General features: G+C 33.0%; 1 protein-coding gene across 2 annotated transcripts; it reads left to right on the forward strand.

The window, feature by feature from the left end:
* The first annotated feature begins 1,156 nt into the window (after window positions 1-1,156).
* On the forward strand, window positions 1,157-15,918 carry LOC148275905 (uncharacterized). Of its 2 annotated transcripts, none has more exons than XM_088235031.1 (3): window positions 1,157-1,204; window positions 6,170-6,665; window positions 14,243-15,918. In XM_088235031.1, exons 2-3 carry the CDS (start codon window positions 6,457-6,459, stop codon window positions 15,741-15,743), a joined length of 1,710 nt encoding a protein of 569 aa, XP_088091157.1. In that variant the 5' UTR covers window positions 1,157-1,204; window positions 6,170-6,456; the 3' UTR covers window positions 15,744-15,918. The 2 variants fall into 2 exon arrangements, with proteins under 2 accessions (XP_088091157.1, XP_088091156.1); XM_088235030.1 differs by having other exon boundaries at window positions 1,170-1,241.
* Window positions 15,919-25,317: the final 9,399 nt, after the last annotated feature.

The following is a 25,317-nucleotide window of genomic DNA, read 5'->3' on the forward strand; positions in this document are numbered from 1 at the left end:
AAAAATATATCGGGAGTAAGATTGAACGAATTTTTTAGAAAACAAGATTTGGGATTGTGCGACTAAAACATCATAACTTTTGAACAAAATGAGACAATATCAATTTATAAAGAAATTTCAATGTAATATAATGGATATTTTGATAGTATTAGAACATATTAAAATACTCGTATAATATTTGAGGCTACTGATGTTGTTTGCATTGAAAAAAAGTGGACTTGAGATTTTTATTTCAACTGAAAATAGCATTTATATAACGAAAGTGGACTTTGATGTTTTATTCACGTACAACAAAGCTTATTGCGATAATTTATGCATTTTAAACATAAAAAACGGTGAAAAGTGAACTCTCGTGTTTTATCCTTTAAGGTACCGATATCAGTCTTACGTCGAGAGACGCTTTATGTGCCCGCCCAGAGGCTGACGTATGTATTGTAAATAGTTAATAAAAACAACAATGTTCTGAGTAAGTCCAAATGCTTGTAGACTGGCTGGATTTCCTCCCTTTTCATATTGCAACAGAGAGGGAAAACTGGTCATTGGTTGGTTTAAGTTGATACTTTACACACTGCGTAACACACGGTTGCCTAGTAGGTGAATTGGTTTAGCCGGATGAATCTCATCAGCATGATAAAGGTTTCAGCTCTTTTACTTCACAAAAGTCAACAGATGGAAAGGTTGAGGAAATGTGTTTGTTCGAACATATGCAGAATGGTGAATGTTTCACAGTGTGTAAAGTGGCCACTTAAACCAGCCAATGACAGGTCGTAAGCCTTGTAAATGCCTAGACATCCATATTACCTTCTCAATGATGTTTCCCTCTTTGTTGCAACAAATTTAAAATGAATAAATATTTCACGTCACCCTCGCCGAGAACCGAACCATGACACATAGTTGCGAAACACATTATCTTTTAATATATGAGGCAAGACATTTTTACAACCTTAGAAAAATTTAGGACTATTTCCTTCATCATCGCGTTAAAGTCGATCGCTTGTAGCCAATGAAAGATGTTATCAGGATAAAAAATATATATGCAAGGAAAAAGACTAGCAAAGGGGTGTTGGGAGTAAAATCGATTGAAGGGTGTTCCTACCTGTATATTATACACCCGGTTCTGTGTTATACATTATACACCCTGCCGGCCATTGCGGTCAGTAAAGCTTTGGTCTCACCATAGTAAAGTCCTGTGAAAGCCTAACACGTAAATCCATTGTTATCATACTGAAACAAACTCAAAAGTGCTTAAACTCATTTTTACTGTGAATTGAATTAAACTTTCTTTAGTAATAGATTAACTAGTAATATCTTAATTATTGGGTCGTATTAACTAAAAATACTAACATATTTATTTCTTACTGTGACATTAAAAATAAGATTAATTTTATGACAGTGTATGCCGGAAAGTGTGTCCTACATTAAATTAGTTCAGCATAGTTTTGAGTTTACAACTGAATCTTAAAATGACCAAAGTTGCAAACGTAAAAATACCTTAAATTTTAATCATGTATCGTAAAATGTTGTCATTGACTCACGGATCAGTGATCCTACGTTCTAGATTTCGCAACTTGATTCCCATTTTCTAATAATTAGTTATTTGCACCTCGTTAAAAATAGCTTCCAAAATTGGAAGATGTATATCGGAAAATAGCAAAGGAAATGTTTTATATTTTCTTCAGAAAAGCGACTAAAGGTTCGATTCCAGACGTGGTTGACATAAAATGTTTATTTTAATAACGTGTTTTTACACATCAATATTTTATAGTCTCTTACCTGGCACCTGAGGCGTAAGACTGATCATCTAAACTTCATATAGCAAAAATGATAAGGATACGCTGCGATTGGTGTACTAATGCAGTGCCCTATGCACCATTAGGTGCGTAAAGTGAATAACGATGACGATTTAGTTCATTTACGTTTAAAGTAAAACTATTGCATATATATTTTTTTTAAATACAAAATAAATTATAATGTAAATATTAAATTCATTGTAAACAAATACTGGACTAAATTCTCAGCAGATTTTACTGTAATAATTTCTGTTTAAATGTCTGAAAAAACGTTTTTTAATTTCATAAATAGTTAAGGTTATTCCTAGTATGTGAAATATATTTTTTATTTTTTTAAAAAAAGAATAACCCGCTAAGCCTCTTCTTTAGAGGCGTGTCAGCAGGGGGCTTGGTCTATATTATCATTTATTTGAAAAAAATGAAATAAAAAATAAGTTGACTTACATTTGTATTAACATAAAAATTTTGGCTTATTGCTTTTATGTGGGACAACCAGAAAAGTTGACACAATCAGTGGGTGTCGTTTTCTACTGAACGGATAAAATAATATGTCACACAATCTCACGCAATTAATTTGCAACAGGAGAACTTGACATTTTTGATAAGAATATAACAATAGGAGAAAGGTCGATATTTTAATAGTCTATTCGGCCTCATGGTGTAATGGTCAGCGCGTTTGCCTACCATGCAAGAGGTCTTGGGTTCGATTCCTGATATTGTTGATATTAATTATTTATTTAAAAGGGTGCTTTCATACTAGAATATTTTATAGTCCCTGGACTAGCACCTGAAGCGTAAGGCTTATCATCTTACCTTCAGGTAACAAAAAAAAAACTAAGATACGCTGCGATTTGTGAACCCCTAAGTACGTCTTATTTTTTTTGTATACGTCGGTAATCAACATTACACAAAAATGATCGTTTTTAACTTTGCCAGCTGGATTTTGGCTGGCGTGTTTGTTTTGGAGCGAATTCCTGTCGTTATATTTCCGTAAAATTTAATTAATTTTATTGAATAAACATATGTATATTGTAAGATAATAACACACTTTAAAATAATTTTGTGAGTTTATTATCAGTTTGAGATCCATTGTTTGTAAAAAATTAACGTTAAAAATTTATCAAAGATAAAAACAACAACATAAATACCAAAAAAAATATTATTTAGTACAAAGAATAAAATATATTTTGTACATCCACAGGAATTAATTCAGATCTAAAAGGGTTAAAACAACATTGTAATCGATATGAAAAATTTAAACAAAATAATAATTTGACACTCTGGAACTCTGGGCCAGTGAAGTAGCGGTTACATCCATAAAAAATAAATGTACATTTGTACTGTATAAAAAAATATGTACCATATTACACATGTCTTTTCATGTTTTATTTATTGAAATAAAAAAGTGCTTGGTTTGATCGTAAATACAGTTATGATTGCTATCGATAATTGTATTGCTCTCACAATAAATATAAAGTAAATTATTCGTTAATCCACAACATATTTTAAATGTTAAGATTGAATTGTCGTATTAACTGATTAAAATATAAAGTAGTTACCTAAGTCTGTGATGCGTGAATTTCGTTCATAAAATAAAATATAATCTTTCAATCTCGGATTAATTCCTATGACCACAGTTCACAGAAATAGTGTGTAAGGCGCGTCGCGTGCTACTTTAAAATAAAGCCAAATTTTTCTGTTACAATGAAAAATCCCCGAAAGTCTGCTTATCTTAACGTGCGTGTTAACCTGAAGAACACATTTGTCATAGAATAATCACTCGATTGTTGAATTCTTACGTGTAAACGTCGATTAGGAAATAAATATTACTGTGTTTTGTGCTATCGAGAATTTCGTGACAAGTATCGTATGACACTATAAATCAAAATCGGCGATGTAAACCAATTTTTTTCTAGATTTATCTCTAATATTTTTTTCAAATATTTTCACTATTTGCAACTTGAAAACGAACGGCACCTTTCTTCTCAGAATTTCCCCTTACCTTTGCTAAACGCTGTATAAAACTAAATACGCTGGGAGGATCATTACCGCGCTTCTTCTACAGGTAAAATCACAAAAAAAAAATTCCCAACGCTGGCTGATGCATCAAACTTCCGTCGTCATCACCAAAGTACTTTCGAAACGACCCGAATTTTCACCGGACACGGAGCTATGAGAAGTTATCTATATAGGTTTAAATTAAGGAATGATGACTATTGTCCATGCGATGATATTTTTTCACAGAGTATCAAACATCTGTTATTTCAGTGCCCATTTTTTAATTTACAGCGCCATAGACTTGAAGCAGAATGCAGTTAAGATGGAATATCCTTAACAGATATCCACACTGTAGTTAAAAGTAGTTATTACGCGCCATTGTTCTGGAATTTTGCAACAATGGTGATTGGACTCATAGAAGTAATAAACCAAAATCAGTGATCGAACATCCCATTTCCCAGACAAACAAAAACGATTTTTCCCAAATATCCTAGCCTTTTACATGACACGGAAGGCTACTAAATACAGGGGTCCAACTATATGTATATGTATTTATAAATATAAAATAAAAAAAAATATTTTCGCAAGTTGATCTCCGTTCACATATTCAAGTAGTTTAGTGTATTTTATGTGAGCAAATCCAATATTTTATCATGCTTTGAGTACATTGTGAAGACATGTTCGAGTGGATATATAGGTAAATAACGCATATTTTTGCATCTGCTCAGGACTAGATGTTTAATTATTTTACTTTACGAGAAACTTCTGAGAGATAGATTAAACTTCACAGCATTTAAATACCGATGAAGTAATACAAATAAATAAAATGCACCACAATAATGTTTAATATTTTGTAAACATTGAAGTTTTCATTAAGTGTATAATAATAAGTATTGCTCTGGTGTTTTTTCTCTCTAAGGGCAGTTGCAAAAAAAATGGTTAAAGTTAAATTATTGATTGACGTATAAAACTAGAGTAAACATAAGCGTTCAAAATATGTTCTCTCAACCTGCAGCCAATTGGTCTATGTATGAAAGAATGGACTTTAGTCTGTTGCGAGCGTTCGCCAGCTACTTTTCTCCTCTAAATTACTAAAATGCCCATATGTACGCTAAGATACTGCACAAATCGATCTGGAAAAGCGAAGGTGTAAACTTTCACCGGCAAGTAATGTTCTTATCTTAATGAATATTTGTTTAAAATATATATTTTAATGTCCAAAAACGTCTTACTAATACGAGTATGTTACAATTCACGAATCATCTCCTGTCTCCATCCTGTTTAGTTAGTCGGGCGTAAAGCAAAACAACAAATAAAGGTGACGCGTATGCGGAAGGGAGCGACATACTGAATAGAACTTACAGTAGACCGATGTAAACAGTCCGTGCTTTTTACTGTACTACTTGTTTTGTTTTTCAAAGTCGACGTAACGATTATTTGCTATTTCCGCTGGTCAATCCCTGTCCTTTGGGGATGACTTTTTAGCTCGGATTTGTAGGGAGTGTTATATCTATATACTCGTATTATATCTCAATGCAAAAAATTAATGTAAGTACTAACCTACTCTCATTATTAAAAATAGTGGCTGTCGCCGACTGTTACTTACTAGTAAATTTGGCCTTTCGGACCTCAATGAATGGCCTCTTGGCCTTATTTAATCGGTCCTGAACTCAAATCACGGAATACCAGCGTCCAATTCCGGAGTAAGTTATAGCCGCGGCAATGAAAGCTAATACCATTAAGATATAATAATATACAGAGATAACACTCCATACATATCCGAGCTAAAAAGTTGTCCCAAAAGAAAGGGAATGGCCAGCAGAGGGAGCAAGTGTCACACGTCATATCGCGTTAACTTTGGCAAGCAAAACACGTAGAACCGTAAAAAGTACTGACTGTTTACATCGGTCTACTTTACGTTCTATTCAGTATGTCACTCCCTTCCGCATACGCGTTACCTTTGTTTATCGTTTCAGTATACGTCCGACTAACTGAGCAGGACAGAGACAGGAGATAGCTTAAAACTGGTAACATATTAATAATACATTTTTTAACATTAAAATAGCTATTTCAAACAAGTATTTGATTGAAATAAACACACTACTTACCGGTAAAAGGTTATATCATTGCTTTTCCAAATCGATTTGTGCAGTATCTTAGCGTACATATAGGCATTTTAGTAATTGCGAGGAGAAAAGTAGCTGGGACTGCTCGCAACAGACTAAAGTCCGTTCTATAAAACATATGTCAATTGGCCGCAGGTCGAGAGACCATATTTCGAACGTTCATGCTTACTCTAGTCATATACCTCAATAGCTAATACTGGAAGAAATCATTTTAAAATATACAAAATGCTATGAGTCACCATTATTTGTGTACAGCAGCAACATCGATGAGCCTGCATTTTAAACAAATAACAATATAGATAATGAAATGTGAAAGTGAATAAAATGCCTGTGAAATGAGTGGAAACGAACGTTAAACGTGAAAAGCGTCTCGGTACGATAATGTTTATATACTCCATGGCGTTTTACCACGTGTGGTAAAAGTGTTCTATGGGTATCGGGAGTGAGTATTTGACACGTTTGACAGGGCCATGGTTATTCTACCTTTGTGGTAATATTCCCCATGGCTAAGTGTGGTCGATAGTGTTGTGTGGCCAGCGGCCATGGCTGTCCAGCCGCTGTCGTGCGTGCGGCCACGTGACGACAACAACAATGGATCCCGTGACCAGGCCGGGTCTCCCACGAGAGCGTCATCTTTCTGCTGCTGTCCGCCTCTCTTGTTCGGGAAGAGGAAGTTGACCGGAGCGTCACCGCCGCCCAGAGAGCCGACTCCGATTCTGCAGTTGGATTCTGAAACACCACATCGTGACATGTACGAGTTTTTCAAAATCTAGATTTTTGTTTTGATCTTGTTTTTAGACTTGTTTTCAAATTTGTATTTGAAATTAAAGTCATTTAATATAAGTTAATTAAATAGGTGTAATATATTATCATTACCGTCATATCGATCTCATAGATATCATATCTCATACCATAGAATTAAGAATAGTCCAGAAGGAGCGTAGAATCATATTTGAATACATCAGACTGTGTCCAATAATTCCCCCACTATGCCTCACTTTCGCCGCGCGCATTCGTGAAGTCGCCGGGTAATGTTGCTTGATGGGAAAAAAAAATCATAACACAAATTTAAGCTAAAAAAAAAAAACAAACTGTTAATTTCTCTAAAATTTTATTGTGCACGCGGAAACATTGATTGACATAACAGAGTAGATAAGTAAAGGGTCATTTAATAAGAGTAATTGAATTAATGAACTTTGAACATAAAATATAAAACAAATTTTATTTGACATAGAACGGATATTTTTATATCATGTTAAATATTTGATGGTTTTAAAGTTAATGTCGTTCAAATGTCCCCCACGGTGTTGTTTAATCCGAGGTCTAATTTTCTTTAGTTCTTTCATTAGATGAGCAAAGTAGGGTAAAAAAATGTACTATCCTGGCAACACTAACGAAATTTCCTTTTTGTTTCTTCGACAATCTGACAGATGTAAAAATAATTTAATTTTTAAGTAATGCATTTGCTATTTAAACATTCGTTTGTTAATTACACATGAAATATGATACCACCCTGTTTCTTAAAGATCCTAGCAGTTTTCTACACTTTAAAAGAACACAACACGGCATAGTTGAATTCAAATCAGGAGTTGCGTACTGAGAGACGTCTACAGAGATACTAATGGATCAATACGTAAGCCTACTCATTTATGAGTAGTTTAGTCGCCTTCTGTTTGATGTGCGTATGCGTTTTCTGGGCTGTTCTTAATTCTATGTCTCATACACATTATGACTATTCCATTAAAACCACACAAAGTTAAGTTTAAAAAGTTTTAAAGTCACATAATAGTTTTGTTTTTACCAAAATAGAAATATAGGTTGTTTTGTCTTACATTTTCAAGCAACTTTTTTTCTCAATTTTTACGAAAACGTACTAGTATTTAACTTTAAACCCTTTTATCATACAACTAGTCATTGGAAACCGTTTTATCTAAAGTTTAGCAATTACATTTTCTTTGAAATGTATTGTATTATTTTACTTTTTTAATGCGCCCCATTTGTCAAAAATGCAACAATTATTATTCAACATGAACCCCTTTTAGTGTAAGTTGTCCTAAATAATTTCTCTTGGACTTGTAAATTACAGTGTGGTATCGTGGTGGTATCTATGAATTGTTCATTTTGTAGGCGAACAAAAACAAACATTTGAAAATTTGTTAATCCTTATAGCATAAAAATTTATGCATATTGACATTATAACATAAATATATATTTTTAATGTAGTATTGGCTCATTTGATTGTAAAAATATGAAAATATCACCGAAGGTTCATAGTTACCGCTGTTTTTTTTTATATTTTACTCAATTGATTTGAAAGAATACTATGGTTTGTGGTATATCTCACTCCAAAAAAATCATAGATATACATTACGTCAGTGGTTTCCTAAAAAAATTGGTTCAACGGCATTCATAACTCAAAACAGCCAAATTTAGACTAACGGCAGATCAGCTACTTCTGGGGGTGCGATATATTGTATGTATAGCGTTTTGAAGTATTTGTTAAATTAACTTAACAATTACTCAAAATGGTACCTTACCACAGTAGATTACAAGCACTAGGACATCATTGGATGAACGACGGAAGAGAGGGGACTTGATAGAAACTGATACTCAATAATTAAATTAAATCCCAACATAAATTTACGGGGTCATAACTGGAAGCTCTATCATCCCCAATTCCACCTCAATTCCAAGAAAAACTTCCTTTCCAGCAGGGTAGTTTCAGACTGGAAAAAATTACCAAGTCATACTTTGGTCGACCAGTTCAAAAACCGTTTGGATGCATTTTTAAAGGAAGAAGAACGCAGAAAAAAGGCAGTACCTACACGAGATATGGCGCATCAGAAAAAGCTGCCAGCCTATAACGAATGATAATAATAATTGAATACAGTCTTAAACAAAAATAGAGTTACTTATGTCTACAATATATCATAATATAAAAAAAGCTGAAATCATAAAGATTTTTCTAATGATTATATTTACATTTTTGTTGTTTTTGATTGCTTTTACTGTATTCTGTATTTTCCTTTTAAACATTTTAATTCGCATAAATTTTTCTGTATTCATAAGAAAGAAGGACGCATCTAACATTTATTTTAAAAATGATTTAAATACATATTCGGAATCAGGAAAAAAATACGCATCTACTGGAACTTGAATTATCTTCCTAAAATAACCGCAACCCTATTATTTTCACTAATAAATGAGAATTAACTGCAAAAAGTCTTGAAGATTACTAAATATAAAAGGCTGTTCTGACTTATATAATTATAAAAGACTGACTAAAATACTTATTTTTTCTTCTATTCCGTTTTTAAAAACATCTGAAATGAATGTACCTACTCAATTAAATTTAAAATGGGCGTATCTGCTGGTAATTTCGAAGTTAATTGATTATTAGGTCGGCGTTACTAGTTTGAAAAGCTGTAAATGGCCAGTAACGTCTATTTTATTTGATTGAGTAGAATCTATTGGCATATTAACACTAAGAAAGAAAGACATTTACTTAAATACTAAATAAAAAGGGCGTTTCTAGCCGGAAACGTCTTTTTATTGCAGAATAACATATTTTCTTGTATTTTTTTTACTAAAAAGAACATGAAAATGTTATTTTTTAATTATATAACGTAAAATTCATTGAAGTTAATAAATGTATTCCGTTAGGGAAAACCATAATATATTCTGTCGCATAAAAATATACTTAATTTTTGTAGTATTTTTCATTCAGCGAATTTTTCAATTTCCGAGTTACGGAATATTTATTTTCTCCGTTCTTTGTTTTATGTAGAAACGTTTTTTTTTCTTATGACGGCAGTATTGAGATTACTTTCGGCTCGCCTTTGGGTGAACGCTCTGTTGTTCAAACATAAAATTTCCCTATTGACCGTGTCTAGACGAGATTACCTGAATCAAAATAATTAAGTGCAGTCCGGGCGGATAAATAATACAGTTCTGTGAATGAACTGTTTTTGATTCGATGAATACTCCCAGGTAAAAATCCGGGAAAAAGAAATCGAAAAATAAGTCCGTCTCGTTACTACTAGTTGTTGATCTTCCATGCTTGAAATCCTGGGTTCAATTCCTGGCAGGGTGGATGTGGCTTTTTGAAATAAGCGGTGTTCATCGAATATGGCGAATTCAAAATAATGACGATAATAGTAATATTAATTCAACTTTTTAAATTTATATTCAATATCAGAATGGTATTGGATTCTTGTAAAAAAAAATATTTGGCTTATCAATAAATCTGTTGCAACACAGAGGAAACATTTCTGAGAAGGGCATTGGAAGTCTAGGCATTTTCTTTTTTTTAAATAAATTTCATAAAAGGCACATGTTTTTTAAAAATTCTATACATATCTACTTTTACACATCTAGAAAATGTTATCACTGTAACTCTAAAAAAAAGAGACTAACTCTTGTGCTTGGAGAGTGACTTACACGTACTTGTTTATTTATAAGAGTTTATATAATTTTAAATACAAAAAAAAAACATTAGAAATATAAAGAAAAATCATAAAAAAATAATACATTCATACTATTTACGGGGTTTAAGTGAACACTTTCCACACTGTGTAACATTCGCCATTCTGCCTATGTTTGAACATACACATTTCCTCAACTCTTCCACCTGTTGACTTTTGTGAAGTAAATGAGCTGAAACCTTTATCATGTGGGGGGGATTTATCCGACTGAACCCATTTACCTACTAGGCAACGCCTGAAACAATTTGTATACTTCTTCTTTTACCAGGTAGTTAATTCAACAATGTTTTGAGTAAAACATTGCCAGTCTGCAAGCAAATCTAAATAGACATACTCAAAACATTGTTCTATCAATAAATATACCAGAAGGCTTAAAAATTTATTAATTTGTTAAAAATAGTACACATATATTTTTTTTATTTGAAATTTATTTATAAACAGTTACGGATTACATTTATTTAACAAAGTAATTTTTCTTTTTTAAATTCACATTCTTTTGTTAATGAAAACATTTTCAACATCTTTTGTAAATGTTGTCTGAGTCTTTAGTTTAGTTTTTTTATGGTAGTTTATTGTATAATTTCAGTCCCTGATTTATTAGTCTTGACTGTCCTTGTCTCGTTTAAGAATGTTGTTTATGATATTGTTCTGATATTCTTGACATATGGAAAAAAATATATTTAATAAAACTGTAAAATTCAGTAAAAAGGCTGCTGTTATGGAATGGCCAATGAAGGGGTGGTAACGGCTCTGGTTTTTTCAATTGGACTTGTTTTTCCCCGTTTACTAACAAGCTAGTGATCTAACATACCCCTAACACCGTCAAAATTGCAAAAAATAGATTGATGGTGACCTACAAATTTACTATATTGTATACTGAGGTGCACTGGCGGTAATTGGGTCATTTAAAGCAGTTAATTTAAATTCTAAATACCGCGATTTTATAAACAAATAGTATTTTTAATAATAATGAATTAACCAATCATTAAAGCTTAAAATTTGTGTATGCCATGGGGGGATCTGAAAACAGGCAACAATACTTTTTAAATGGATTAAGGAACGTGGAAGGGTGCTTTCAATAAAAAATCGAATAATGGTTTTATAAATTATTAAAAACTATGCTATTATTAATGGGAAAAAAATTGTAAGATAAAGGTGTAGAGGATTAGAGTCTGAAAGGTTGATAATAGCTGACAGATGGCTAACACATACTCTTGTTTAAATTGTAACGTTTTAGGTACTTTAATTTTTCATATCTTTATTATTTTAATTTAACAACCATTTTTTTCTAAAAAAACATTGTTCTTAATTGTTCTTTCATATACATGTATTACATATTGTATTTTTGTCTAGAAAAATTTTTTTTTTACTCTCTTAGAATAAGGTTACATTTTCTTTTTTTTTATTCATAAATTTCATAAAAAGTACATGTTTTTATAAAATTCTAAACATATCTACTTTTACACATCAAGTAAATGTTATCACTGTAACTCTCCAAAAAAAGAGACTAACTCTTGTGCTTGGAGAGTGACTAACACTGTTTTAGTTGGTTATTTATAAGAGTTTATATAATTTTATATGCGAGTACTCATGTACATAAAAGAAAAATAAAAACATAGGATATATAAAGAAAAATATAAAACAATAATAAATTAATACTAATTAAAATTTAATGTTGTTTTTACACGAGTTCAAAAAATTTCTTTAGATTACTTTAAATTTATTTATTGATATACTATTTTTAATAGTTTTTAGTTCATTACAAAGATTATTATATTTTTTTACACCTTCGAAGACAAAGCTATTTTGACTATGACTTGTATGGAATTTAGGAATTTTAATATTATGTTTGTATCTGAGTGACTTATTCATTTCAAATTCTTTTATTTTTTATATATTTGGATAATAGAATTTATTTTATAAAGAGTGTCTACTGTATGAACCATACCTTACATACATACCTTAGTTTAATAGTCAAAGTAACTTTATATTAATTCTAGAATTTCATGTGTATAATAATAGGATAAATAAATTATTTTAATGGTATTTTTTTTTTCTTTGATGTTTGAAGCACTTACTTTGTGGAACATTATTGTTTGATATATTAAAATAAAATAAAATCACTTTGTTTTTATGTACCACTTATATTTTTTATAATTTGACAACCAACTAGTTTCGGCAATACTATGCCATCTTCACATGCATAAACACTCAGCATTCCACTCCATGATACACCGTCTCTTAAAAAAGTTGAATTTTCAAATTGAACTAAACACAATAAAAGCAATTGCTATTAATAATGGTTACGATCCGAATATAAAAGATAATATTTTAAACAAAAAACAAAAACAAATTATTTAAAATCAATTCCTGTTTTCAAACAGGGATTTAAATATTAATAGACGGTGGAGAAGATTTTTATACATCAAAAATTATTCAAATAAAATTTTAAAAGATTTACCGGATGACATAAAACCAGCATTTTACACAACCAATAATATAGGAAGTATACCAAAAAACACTAAACAAAGAACTGATAAATTAGATCGATCGGGCATTTACAAGTTGATGTGCCATGACTGCAAGTCATTTTATATGGGAAAAACATCACTCACTTTTAAAACTAGAATCAAAGAACATATGAGATGTCTTGAAAACAATATTTTTTCTGAGTTTGCTGACCATATCCTAACAAATAGTCACTCATTCAACTTTGAAGATGGCACCGAAATTCTACATACAAACAAAAAAGGATATGCACTTGATTGTTTTGAAATATTGGAGATTAGAAAGGCTGTAAATAAAAATTTAAATATTATTAATAATCAAATAAATCTAAGTAATAGTCCCATTTTAAATATGTTCCCTCTCCCTAAATCCACACACAAACCCCCTCTCCCCGTAGCCTCGCCCACTCTACCTTCACTGTGAAAATTTATATATGTTATGTTAGTTTGTAATTAACCCTGAAGAAGGCATAGTATTGCCGAAACTAGTTCGTTGTCAAATCATAAAAAATATAGGAGGTACATAAAAACAAAGTGATTTTATTTTATTTTCATATATTTTAATGGTGTTCAATAAATTTAAATTAGACGTAATGACAACCTAACTAACGAACTTAATTATAGGTACCTAATTAAAATGTCTGATTTTAGTCAATTTCATTTGTTAACGGTGTATTTCTATGTAAGTTGCGTGCATACACATAATATAAGTAAAAAATAACAATTAATGTCGCCAAATAATATAAATTGAGGAATAAATTGTTTCGTTTTGCTTGAAGTTCAAAATTAAACGTATTTGTTGAATTATTCTTGCTGCCATGTTTTTTATACATTTAGCCATTGCGACAAAGTTAATGGTGTGATCTCATGCGATTTACTTAAATGTTATCAGATTTAACATATTACAACAGAGATGAAGAACATTTAAGAAAAGGTAATATAGAAGTCTAGGCATCTACAGGGCTTATGACCTGTCAATGGCTGGTTTAAGTGGCCACTTTCCACACAGTGTAACATTCACCAAGTGTATCACCAAGACTGCATAGATTATTTTTTTTATTTTTTTTTTATTCTAAGGTAGGTTTTATATTATAAAACTTAACCTCACCGTCTTGTCGATAGTATTTTTATATCTACATTTGGTGTTTTGCATTAATATTTCATTGTTCCTGGTTTGATATTTAAAGCGTATTTGACTTGTCACCTTGCCTTCAATGTAATGAAAATGGTCCAGATACGCTGCAATCCGACTGCTGATGCAGTGCCCTATGCACCACTTATTGAGGATTCGGAAATGATAAAGATGAAATTTAATAATTGCTTTTCTATTTTTTTAGAAACAAGTTGGAAGAAAATGGGGACGTCCCATCGCACAAATCAGACTTTGATTCCGTCAGAGATGTGGCCAAGTCCCCCACGGGGAGTACCGCCTCCCTCCCCGTGCCACCCTCCACGCGGTCCCGCTCCAGCACGGCCTCGCCCTCCAGGGTGGTACACGCCCCCCCGACCATCGAGGACGACATGGATGATGACCGAATAGTTCCACCCAGCCCCGAGAGCCGGTCCAAATCCAAACCGCCTTCGATGACAGAGGAGAGATTCATCAACAACAATCAAGACGTGCAAACAGTCAACATCGAAGACGAGAATGAACCATACTTCAACGAAGAACGATTTATCAATCTCAAACAAGACAGTCCCGCAAAAGACGTAGTTGATCGAGTATCACTGGCTTCAAATAAAAATTCATCCACGAAAGAAAAATTGTCCAAGACCTCAGCGCATTCCGTCAAATCACAAGGTTTCCCAATCACAAACCACAGTCCGAAAGAAACGCCAGTTAGGAATACATTAGTTTCAGCTCCAGCAATTTCGTTTTTGGGTAGTTCCGTCAGTTTAGAGGATGAAGTGAAATCGATGGAATCTGCTTTATCCGAAGTCTCAGTAAGGGGTTCCGTAAAATCACTGAGCAGCGAAGAGAATTATAAACCTAACGGAGAAGTTCCCGGACACGGAATTGCGGGTAGTAAAATATCACCCATAAAGAAGACACCAAAAAAGATAGCGAAAGTTATTCCTAAATCACTAAGCAGTAAATTCACCAAAAATAAAGTCCAGCCTATTCAAAACTCGACTGCATTACAACCTATTGATAAACCCAAAGATGCCCTAGCTAAGAGTCTGATTCAATTAGAAAACGCTGACTGGGAAACAGTGATGCTAGGATTGCAATCAATGGAATCCCTGATAAAGCACCACTCCGCTTATTTAGAACCACATTTAACTCCCGTGACCCGAGCTATTTCTTCTCAGATCAAGAATCTGAGATCACAGGTGGCTAGGGGAGCTTGTCGCTTGGCTGGGGATCTGTTCTTAGCGCAGAAGAAAGCTTTAGAACCGGAAGCCGAAGAACTGGCGGTTCCTTTACTGCACAGGACTGCCGACACCAACAAATTCCTCAGAAGTGATGCCAACGAGGCCCTAGACAAAATGTGCGACTCTATCAGTGCGCAAAAATCGTTTTGTGTAATCATGGTTAGAGGGGCCGTTCATCAGAACGCTATTGTTCGGTGTACCAGCGCGAGGTTATTGTCTAAAATTGCAAAAATCAACGGAGCTGAAAAGATATTTGCGCTTCATAAAGACACTCGAGATAAATTATTTCAAACGGGTGCAGATCTTCTAGCCGAAGGTAGTTTGGAGACGAGATCTCATGCTAAACAATTGTTTAAAGTTTTATCCCAGAACACCTTGTTCTTTAGAATACTGAGAGATGTTATTCCTCTATCAAAGTATAGAAATATAGAAAAAGCACTTAATAATATAAGATCGCAATAGTATTAAGTAAGAGAATGTGGGTACGCTATGGTCACGTGAGAATCTTTTTATAAATAGGTAGATTCTTAGAATGTACGTACAAGTATATCTGATATCTGGGCAGTGTGATTTTGTTGATAGGTTTTATATGAATCGTTTATCGTTATATTTTCAATAAAATTTTATTGAATATAAACTTGTTTTTATCACTAAATTATTTAATGACATTATATAATAATTTATTTTAATTATAATAAAAGAATATAGCGTCATTTTTTATCAATGCTAGATCTATTGAATACTAAAACTGTTGAAATTATAGGAAAATTTTACTGTTGAGCATTTAACTTACATTTAAGTAAATATGAACATATTGGGAAAGGCCTCCATGATTACGGATATATTTCCTATTGATTAACTAAATTGATGAAAGAACAACCATATTATAATATAAAACATTTCAAATTAAAAAAAAAAAAGAAATTTCCATCCTGGTAACGCGGTTTCCTTCGGCACAGCATCAAAGATTTCAGTAGTATGTTTTCCTTATGTAGGGGATATTTCTCGTTTTTTACTTAAATTTACTAGTTTTCTACACATTATCCATTACCTCTTATGTGGCTGTGATGTCACACTAGTCGACATAGGACACAAGACTTGATATATCTCTCTTTTTTTTTTAAATGATGAACTCGTATTTTTTGTAATCTTCAAATGGACATTTTCACGCCGGATTTGGAAAGTAAAATTTATATTACTATGCTGGATGTTAAAACAAAAAATATTTATCCTTGCTACGCGAATAACGAATGTCCACTAATTCAGCAACACATCTGTACAAAAAAGAGCACGAAGATAGATTTCATAACAAGGAAGACAGAGACGCTGTTCTGTGGCGGGTGTTGCGTAAAACAGATTTAGTTGGTAGATGAAAGGGATGCACGCGCGTAATATGAGCGGCGTACTTATGATTTTTAATTTATTTTACTATAACAGGGCTTAGTTATATTTTTGTTTACATAAATTATGAAAAAGAAATTATTAAACAGTGTGTCTCAATTTATTTTTTTTCAAATTCCTAAACATTAGAATATTCCGCCTTTTACTAGTGGTAATACGATGTTACATTACCGCGCGCAAAGGGATTATTTACCACAGTATTTTAATAGTTAACAAAAAACATGGTAATGCGTTTGTCAAAGTAATAATTCTCTAGAGAAGCCCTCAAGCTCTATTGCATAGAACAAAAGCGTTCAATTTTTTGATTTGGTTGTAGTTTGATTTTTAGTTTAACAACAAACTTGTAATGGACGGTTTTGTTTGGCAATAATCATATAATGTTTTTTCTCCGTATGGGCGACTTTACTAGGTTATTACTCCGAGATTAAAACAATCATTATGACTAAGCACCTAGATTTTTCTATGGGTGGACAATGACGAAGTAATAAAGAGGTGGCGTGGCGTGTCTGTGAACTACATACCTACTTTGTACTGTGACCTGTGATTATGTACTGTAATTCTTCGTCCCCTCTGGCTTCAGACTCCCGCCGGCTGGCCACGATACCAACTATAACCCAATACATAGGGCTTTATGTTAGCGGGTGATGCTAATCATACCTTTGCCTTTCCCTGTAGTTGGGGAGCGAAACAAAAGAACTCCCACCCCCGGCTCGTGCGTGTGCTCCGGTGTGAGGTCGTTACCTTTACACCCCTGTACAACCTACATTCATATTGATTTAATTCCGTAATAAAAACCCAAGTACCATCAAATTACCTGTGACATTTTGCATGAAAAACAAATGGACGGTACCTAATTATATAGAGGTGCAAAAGCTCTGAAAAGCGTGTAGGTAGGCCAACATATATTGCATGCTCATTTTGAAATAGCTCTCTGCACACTAAACTCGATTCCATTATTTATTTAAAATGTAGATAGGTACCTGTGTTAAATTCATATCCTTCGCAATATCGTATTATCACGCTAGGTAGGTACCTATGTTAATGGAAAAACGCTAACTTATGGTTGATTACACTGACATATTAATACACATAGACCTGCCCCGGGTCCTCGATTATGATAGGGAGGTAACATTTATCTTCAACTTTATCTACAAAGTAAAATTAAGTTTTCTGTATGAAAAATAGAATAAATATTTTTTTCTAAACATGTTCAATTCTCTGTTACCGACGAAGATACTTTAAATTTTTAATACAAATATACATACTTTCGTACATAAATATCGATATTGGTTTATACCGTCTCAGTATATACCGATGAAGATAGCCGTCAATCGCGGCCCTGAGCCCTGAAAATTATGACATTAACTCATGCCCAAATGATCGGTCATGTTCAACGCGTATTTCGTCGTTCTTTACTGCCAGTCAGAAGTGACGTTAAGAATCGAAGCCAAAATGCCTGCTTGTGTCACGAAAGCATGTAAAAAACCTTTCGGATAACTTTTCATTGGTAAATATTTTTTCATGGGTGATTAACAAAGCTTATAATAATTTATATTCTAATTTAAATATTCTTTTTTGTAAACGTCAAACTACGCCTAGTGGTACAATTGCGAAGCTCTTTTTAGTTACAGGGTTGCACTGATAGGATTCCTTTTTTTAAATATACGTTTTTTAAATAATAAACGTCAGTTGATATTATCTTTTTGCTCCTAAAAATCCAGTGAAAAGAAGAAAAGAGGTCGAAATTATGAGGCATTTACCAAAAACGAATGTTAATTAAAATACTAACATTTTATGAATAAATCAATTTCACCCCCATGATTGGTTTTAAGGTTTTAACTCGTTTGCTTCACAAGTATAAAAACTGGAGATATATTTTCAAGCGTTGCCTAGTAGGTGAATTGGTTCAGCTGGATGAATCTCACCCACATGATAAAGGTTTCAGTTCCTTAACTTCACAAAAGTCAACAGATGGAAAAGTTAGAGGAACGTATTACACATGTTTAAACATGTGCAGAATGGTGAATGTTACACAGTGTGTAAAGTGGTCACTTAAACTAGCCAATGACAGGTCATGAACCCTGTAAATGCCTAGACTTCAATATTCCCTTCCCTTCTCAAAGATGTTTTCTCTCTCTGTTGAAATAAATTTAGATCTAAAATTATTGTAGCTCAGAGTTGGCCGATATTATTATGCAAGGTAGAAATAAAAAATACGCTCCTTTTTTATACATTTGGGCAAGAAGGTAAGTACTAGGTATTTAATTATTAAAATTATCGGGCTAAAGGATTCTCAAAATAAACATTTAAAGATTTTTTACTTGACGTTTCGTTGCAAGTGTCAAAAAGAATGCGTTGATGGACGTATAATTCATTGGTTTTTACACTTTTGGACATGATTGCTTTGCACGAATTTGTTCCAAAGAAATTATCTAGTGAACGCGCTTTCTCTAATTTCTTAAAATGGATGAGTGCGGCTACAGCAAACTAAGTTTGTCTACGGCCATCGTATTATGGGTCTGTGTTTACGTATCCCTACGATACCTCACGAAGTTCGAACCCGAAGCCACCAGCAGGCTCGTGGCGCTGCTTCACGCTGTGATGGTCACCACCATGGGAGCTACTCTCTGCTTCGGTGGACAGGATCAAGACGACGAGGATCGATTGAATGGTTGGTATTCTTAATGAATGAAAAGAAAAATGGAAGATTTTTAGATTGCCTAATTTAGTGTCCCAAGTATTTTGACTAACTGATGAGGAAGTTATGTGGTTTGAAAAAAAAAATTGACTGTCCGAAAAACCAAAATTCAAAAAAATATTTTAATATGTATCGTATTATCAGCGCTACGATTTTTTTAAATTTGTAATTCTGAAATTAGTCTACCCGTGTCGTCACAAGTTCTGCTGATTGGTGAGTTGAAACCGGAAATTTATATCAACATTGATGGATTCTTAAGAACTTGTGACGTAGTTCAAAGCAGTTTGTTTTTTTTTTTTAATCTACATTTTCGAGAAACTTCACCATACAATTACATACTCTTATTTTTGCCACGCGTACCACTGAACTTCCTCATCGGCTAAGAATGATAATTTGGAGTTTAGCTGGATATTAAATGCGATTCACACTTCTTCAAGGTACAAAATTTAGCTCCTACGAAAAGACGTTAAGAAAAATCTATTTTGTCAGTGTCTGAGCGCATGAAGAATACAGTTATGTATGTGAAATAGAACCAAAATCCTAGACGAGTGTTTTTGGAGTCAGTCGCTGCTCTCAGGTAAAAATCCTGAAAAAGGAAATCGAGTGTTTTTTTAAGGTGGTTTTCAACTGAAGTATTGTACTGTATTGTCTCTGAGCTGGCACCTGAAACGTAAGACAGATCACTTTAACTTTCTGTAACAGATGATCGAAATACTCTGCATTTGATTTGCAACAATGCAGTGCTCTCTCTACCTGATGCGTATAAAGGTTCGATGATGACTTTCTAAATGGCAGGTTAAAATATCTCATCATTCCATGTCCGCTCATCCTACATAGTTGGAGCTTATAGTGTCCACAAACAGCTTCCAGGCCTCTCTGTCGGTTGCAAGCTTCTGTACATCCTCTCAATTCAGGTTCATGTGCCGTAGTTATGAGATGAAATGCCGACGAACAGGTACCAGGGGACATCCGAGACGTCAAAAACCAGACGCCTTCTAAGGTACTAGTGTGCATGGTTAAGGATCTCAAGGACGTATCCCAGCCGGGAGGTATCTCCCGAGGTACCTATCCCAACCTTATCGCCTCCGCTTGATGACAATTCTACTGTCATTAGCAAAAAGGCAGTAATTTGCAAAAGTCGTATTTTGAGGTAGGTACGACCGTTTTTAATATTTATCAGCTTTACGCTAAATAAAAAAAAAACGAAAATAATCATAAGCAAAAACACTGGGGGGCTTAGGTAAGTGTCCACTTGAGACAATAGTCTCGAGAACAGTCTCGAGACCAGTCACAAATGTATATAGGCATGAGAGCACTTTCGGAGACAAGTCGTTACTGGTGGATGTGCTCATTCCTGCACTCAAGATCTTGTCTCCAGTTTTTAGTCAATGTCAGAAGAGCTGAGAGCACTCTTAAACAGCGCATTGCATTTTTTTGTGTTTAAATTTATTTCATTAATTTGATGAAATAACGACAATGGACAGATGAGAAAATTTTTCAATAAATAAATCTTTATGATTTAGTTTGATGCGCGTATGCGGTTTCTGGACTATTTTAATACTACGGTCAAATCTTTGTATTTGTCATTTTAAGACATTTACTTTAGGGGTAAACTTTGTGATCCTACTAGAAAATCAGTTTAAAATTGGTACATTACATTTTACTATGCTGTAATTTGTAAAGCTAGGGTTTCCTAGGACAGCGGTGCCCGTATCTTAACGGCCGTAGTGAATGGTGATGCGGTGGATAGCCGTCGTAACGTCGACTAGAGAGTGGTTTCCTAGGGAAACAGTGTTAAATGGTGTTGATAACACCGTTTTCCTAAGAAACCATACTCTAGTCACCGTTACGACGGTTATTCACCGCATCACCGTTCACTACGGCCGTTAAAATACGGGCACCGCTGTCCTAGGAAACCCTAGCTTAATGGATAAAATAACAGTCATTCAGACCCTGTTGTGTTATGTTCCAAAACAACCATGCCAAATATGGCATGTTTTTTTATGTGCTGCATCATGCAATAGCATGATGCAGCATATCACAGTCATTTTTTTTCAAAATATGTACCTACCTCTGCTAACGTGGGATAGGTTAGGTTAGGCAGCTATTTGCAAAAGTGTTTTTTTAGGATATGATACTTGTTAAAAACTTTAAAAAGAAAATTATTAATAACTTTAATTATAAGTAAAAAACACAGAATGTCTTCTTCTTTTTTTAATGGCTTTTTCACCTCCCTACTAGGGTGTACAAGCCAGTGTTGAGTTTAAACGGTATATTTTCATTTATATATTAAAACATATGTTTGTAATATATTTATATAAGTTAGTGTTAGTATTTCACATTTAGTCAATTGTTTACAATTATAAAACCAGGGCATATCTACACCCTGATACATAATAACGTCATAAGAAGATGTATGAATGCAGAGGAAGCGCGGTCTGTATGGACAGACAGAGTGATATGGCGGTCTATCCTCTCGGCCTGTCCCCGCGGAGAAATGGCGTGATGATTTGATTGTGTATTGGAAGAGGTGGCTCCGGTCGATCTAGCAGGGCCGTGATTATGAACGGCTATCTTCATCGGTATACACTGAGACGGTATAAACTAAAATCGATATTTATGTACGAAAGTGTGTACATTTGTATGAAAATTCAAAGTATCTTCGACTGTAACCGGCAATTGAACATGTTTAGAAAAAAAAAATGTAAACATATTATATTTTTCATACAGAAAACATTATTTTACTGTATAGGTAAAATTGAAGATAAATCTTAACTTCCCATCAGAATACGTACCCAGGAATGATAAAAAATTCAATAATTTTTTTTTTTAATCAAATGACCATCTTAGGAGTTTTCCGCCTCAGTATTTTTGAAGGCTGATTTCAGTGAATAATAGCGTATTAAGTTATACTTTTTTTGTATTATTATAAAAGCTGAGACTAGATCAGTTTTTAAAGTTATGCAAAAACAAAGAAATTGCCTTTTTAGATTTTTAATTTAAAGTTGAAAATTCAGATCTTCTCCAATTCAAATTCTCAATTTTAGATCAAAACTTTCGTAGGTTCTATTGATGTTACAAAGCTGATTATTTTATGCGTAAAAGCACAATTCAAATAAAATAAATACCAAAAAAAAAATTCGAAAAAGCCTTCCACAATTTTTTTTTTAAAAATAAAAACCGATCCGGTCGAAAATTTTCAAAAACCAATTTAAAAAATCATAACTCGAAAACTATGCAATATCGCGAAACACACATGGGGGTGACTCAAATACCCCTCAACATGAGGAACCTACATTTTTCCTTTGGACGTCACTTCTTCGGACACCTGTATGTTTGAAAATATAATAAATACAACAGTATACGTTTTTAAAAAATATCATTTTGTGCAATAAATAAAATATAAAATAAAACCAAAACCCCAGATGATGATACTCTCAGCTTAAAATTCTAAAAAAGGGAATTGCCTTGTAGTATAGTTTCTATTCTTAAGATCCTGGAATAGATTCCTGGGCCTCGGGCCTGGGCCCATCATAATGGGAAGTTAAAATTTATCTTGAATTTTAGCTACAAAATGAAATTAAGTTTTCTTTATGAAAAAGAGAATATGGTTACAATTTATTTTTTTCTAAACTTGTTCAATTACCAGTTACCGGCGAAGATACTTTGAATTTTCATGCAAATATACACACTTTCGTACATAAATATCGATATTAGTTTATACCGTCTCAGTAGAAACCGATGAAGATAGCCATTCATAATCGCGGCCCTGGCAGGATAGACGTAGAATAACAGTTTTAAAAAGGTAGTTCCACGCTGAAGTATTTCATTGCTTCTAGACTGACACCTGAGGCGTAAGACTGATCACCTTACCTTCCATGTGATAAAAGCGACTTAGATTTGTTGCAATTGGAGTGCCAATGCAGTGCCTAAGCACAATAAACTGGATGCGAAAAGGGAAATAATTATGAAGTCAAATTATTACAAATTTAGAGTATGTTTCCAGACCCGATGGCGACATCCCACTTGTTGCTGTTTACGATCAGCTTTGGATATTTTGTCTATGACCTCTGTTTCTGCCTCTGGCAGGGGAAGGAAACTAAACTAATGATTGTGCATCATATCTACTCTGTGGGATCATTATTTAGGTTATTGGTAAATGGGACTCTTGCCACAACAGCGTCATGTGGCATAGCTGCTCTGGAACTAACTAACCCCCTCTTGCAAACCAGGTGGTAAGTCTAAATTAAGATGCAAGGTTACTAAATTAATACATATTCTGCCTGCCTTGTTCAGTACACTTAGTAGATTAAGCAAACATGCATAGGATTCTGTTTTCTGTTCTGCTTTTCAACCTGTGGGTCGTGACCCCCTGAAATCTGGCTCTACCCTCCCCCAGGACATTGAGAATCTTATTTAACTTTTGCATTGCTCGCAATTGTAACCACCCTAAACAGGCAAAAGTTGGTCCTGTGGTGGAGGGGTCGCCAGCTATTTTTCTACTCGTAAGGGGGTTGTGTAAAAATATTTGTTCTTTTAATAATTACCATTTTTAAAATGCTTAGCAAAAGAGATAAATTAATAAATAACATAAGAGATGTCATTGGTTTATATTTAATAATAATTAATTCTGACTTATCCTTGTGTAATTTCCTGTGGTGTTTTTTTATGTTCAATATTACAGGACAAAAAAAACAATTATTTTTAAATATATACATTTTTTTTTCAATTATCAAACATTTAACTTGGATTCTATACAACTAATAATAGAGGAACAAAAGTCAAAAATAATAAAGTCCCTAAATATAATAAATCTGGCATTTACCAATATTGCAATTCAATCTACATTGGAAAGACTGAAAGAAACTTTAATATTAGAGTAAAAGAACACTTGTGCCTAAATAATAATAATTTTTCTGAATTCACAAACCATCTGATAGAAAAGATTCACAATGTTAATTAAGACACTTACACAAATTAAACAAGCGATTTATAATAAGAAAAAATAAATAAATAACCAAATAAACAATATTTCCGATAGTCTTCTATTGTCTAGTTTAAAAGATCGTTTCCATTTCACTTCACACCTCCCATATTTACAAGAACAACATGACAAAAAGACTGGACTTATTAGCTCCATATGCTTAGATAATATTTACTAGACACTGCTAAAATAAAGTTGGATAAGATTCATTACTAAATTATACCTTGATAAAGAAGCTTGTGTAAATTTAAAACCAGTCAGTAAAAATAAAAGGAAAAATAAAGATGTTTTAAATTTGTTTTACTTATTTGTAACATTATATATTATTATGGATTGCTTTTTAAATGTTTATGATTCCACTTTTCATTTTGTTGTATCCAAACTCAACACAGGATTTTTGGTTTCGTGGAGTTAGCTATATGTTACTATTTTATTTAATATAAAATATATATACTGATTTAATAAACAAATAAATAATACTTGTATCTACAGTTATAAATTCATTATTTATTTAATTGTTCTTTTACAATTTATGTACTACTTTTTTTATATTGCGGATGACCCATGCCGAGGGAGACATTTTATAAAATTTTGAAATATGCCTTATTAAATCAAATTCTCAAATACATATAAAACATAATGATTAGATTTGTAAATGAAAATTAAGATTTTAATCATTTTGATTGTAAATAAAGTTTTTTTACAAATACACTGAAAAAATATTCCTTATTAATTTACTATATATCTATTTGCAGAATTAACCTGGATTCCAAAATGCCTGTCTAATGTATTAACTTGTCTTTGCTTTTCTTTGTTGTATTGATTCTAGTATTTGTTTAAATTGGACATTGTCCGTAAATTTGTTAAATAAATAAAAATAAGTGAATAATAAAAAACATATTAAACTCACAAATAAACACACTATAAATAAAAACATCTTTCTACCTGTTTGG

This window comes from Micrasema longulum, unplaced genomic scaffold (genome assembly GCF_059751315.1).
Source record: "Micrasema longulum isolate JH-2025_06_02 unplaced genomic scaffold, ASM5975131v1 h1tg001317l, whole genome shotgun sequence".
NCBI classification, from domain to species: Eukaryota; Metazoa; Arthropoda; class Insecta; order Trichoptera; family Brachycentridae; genus Micrasema; species Micrasema longulum.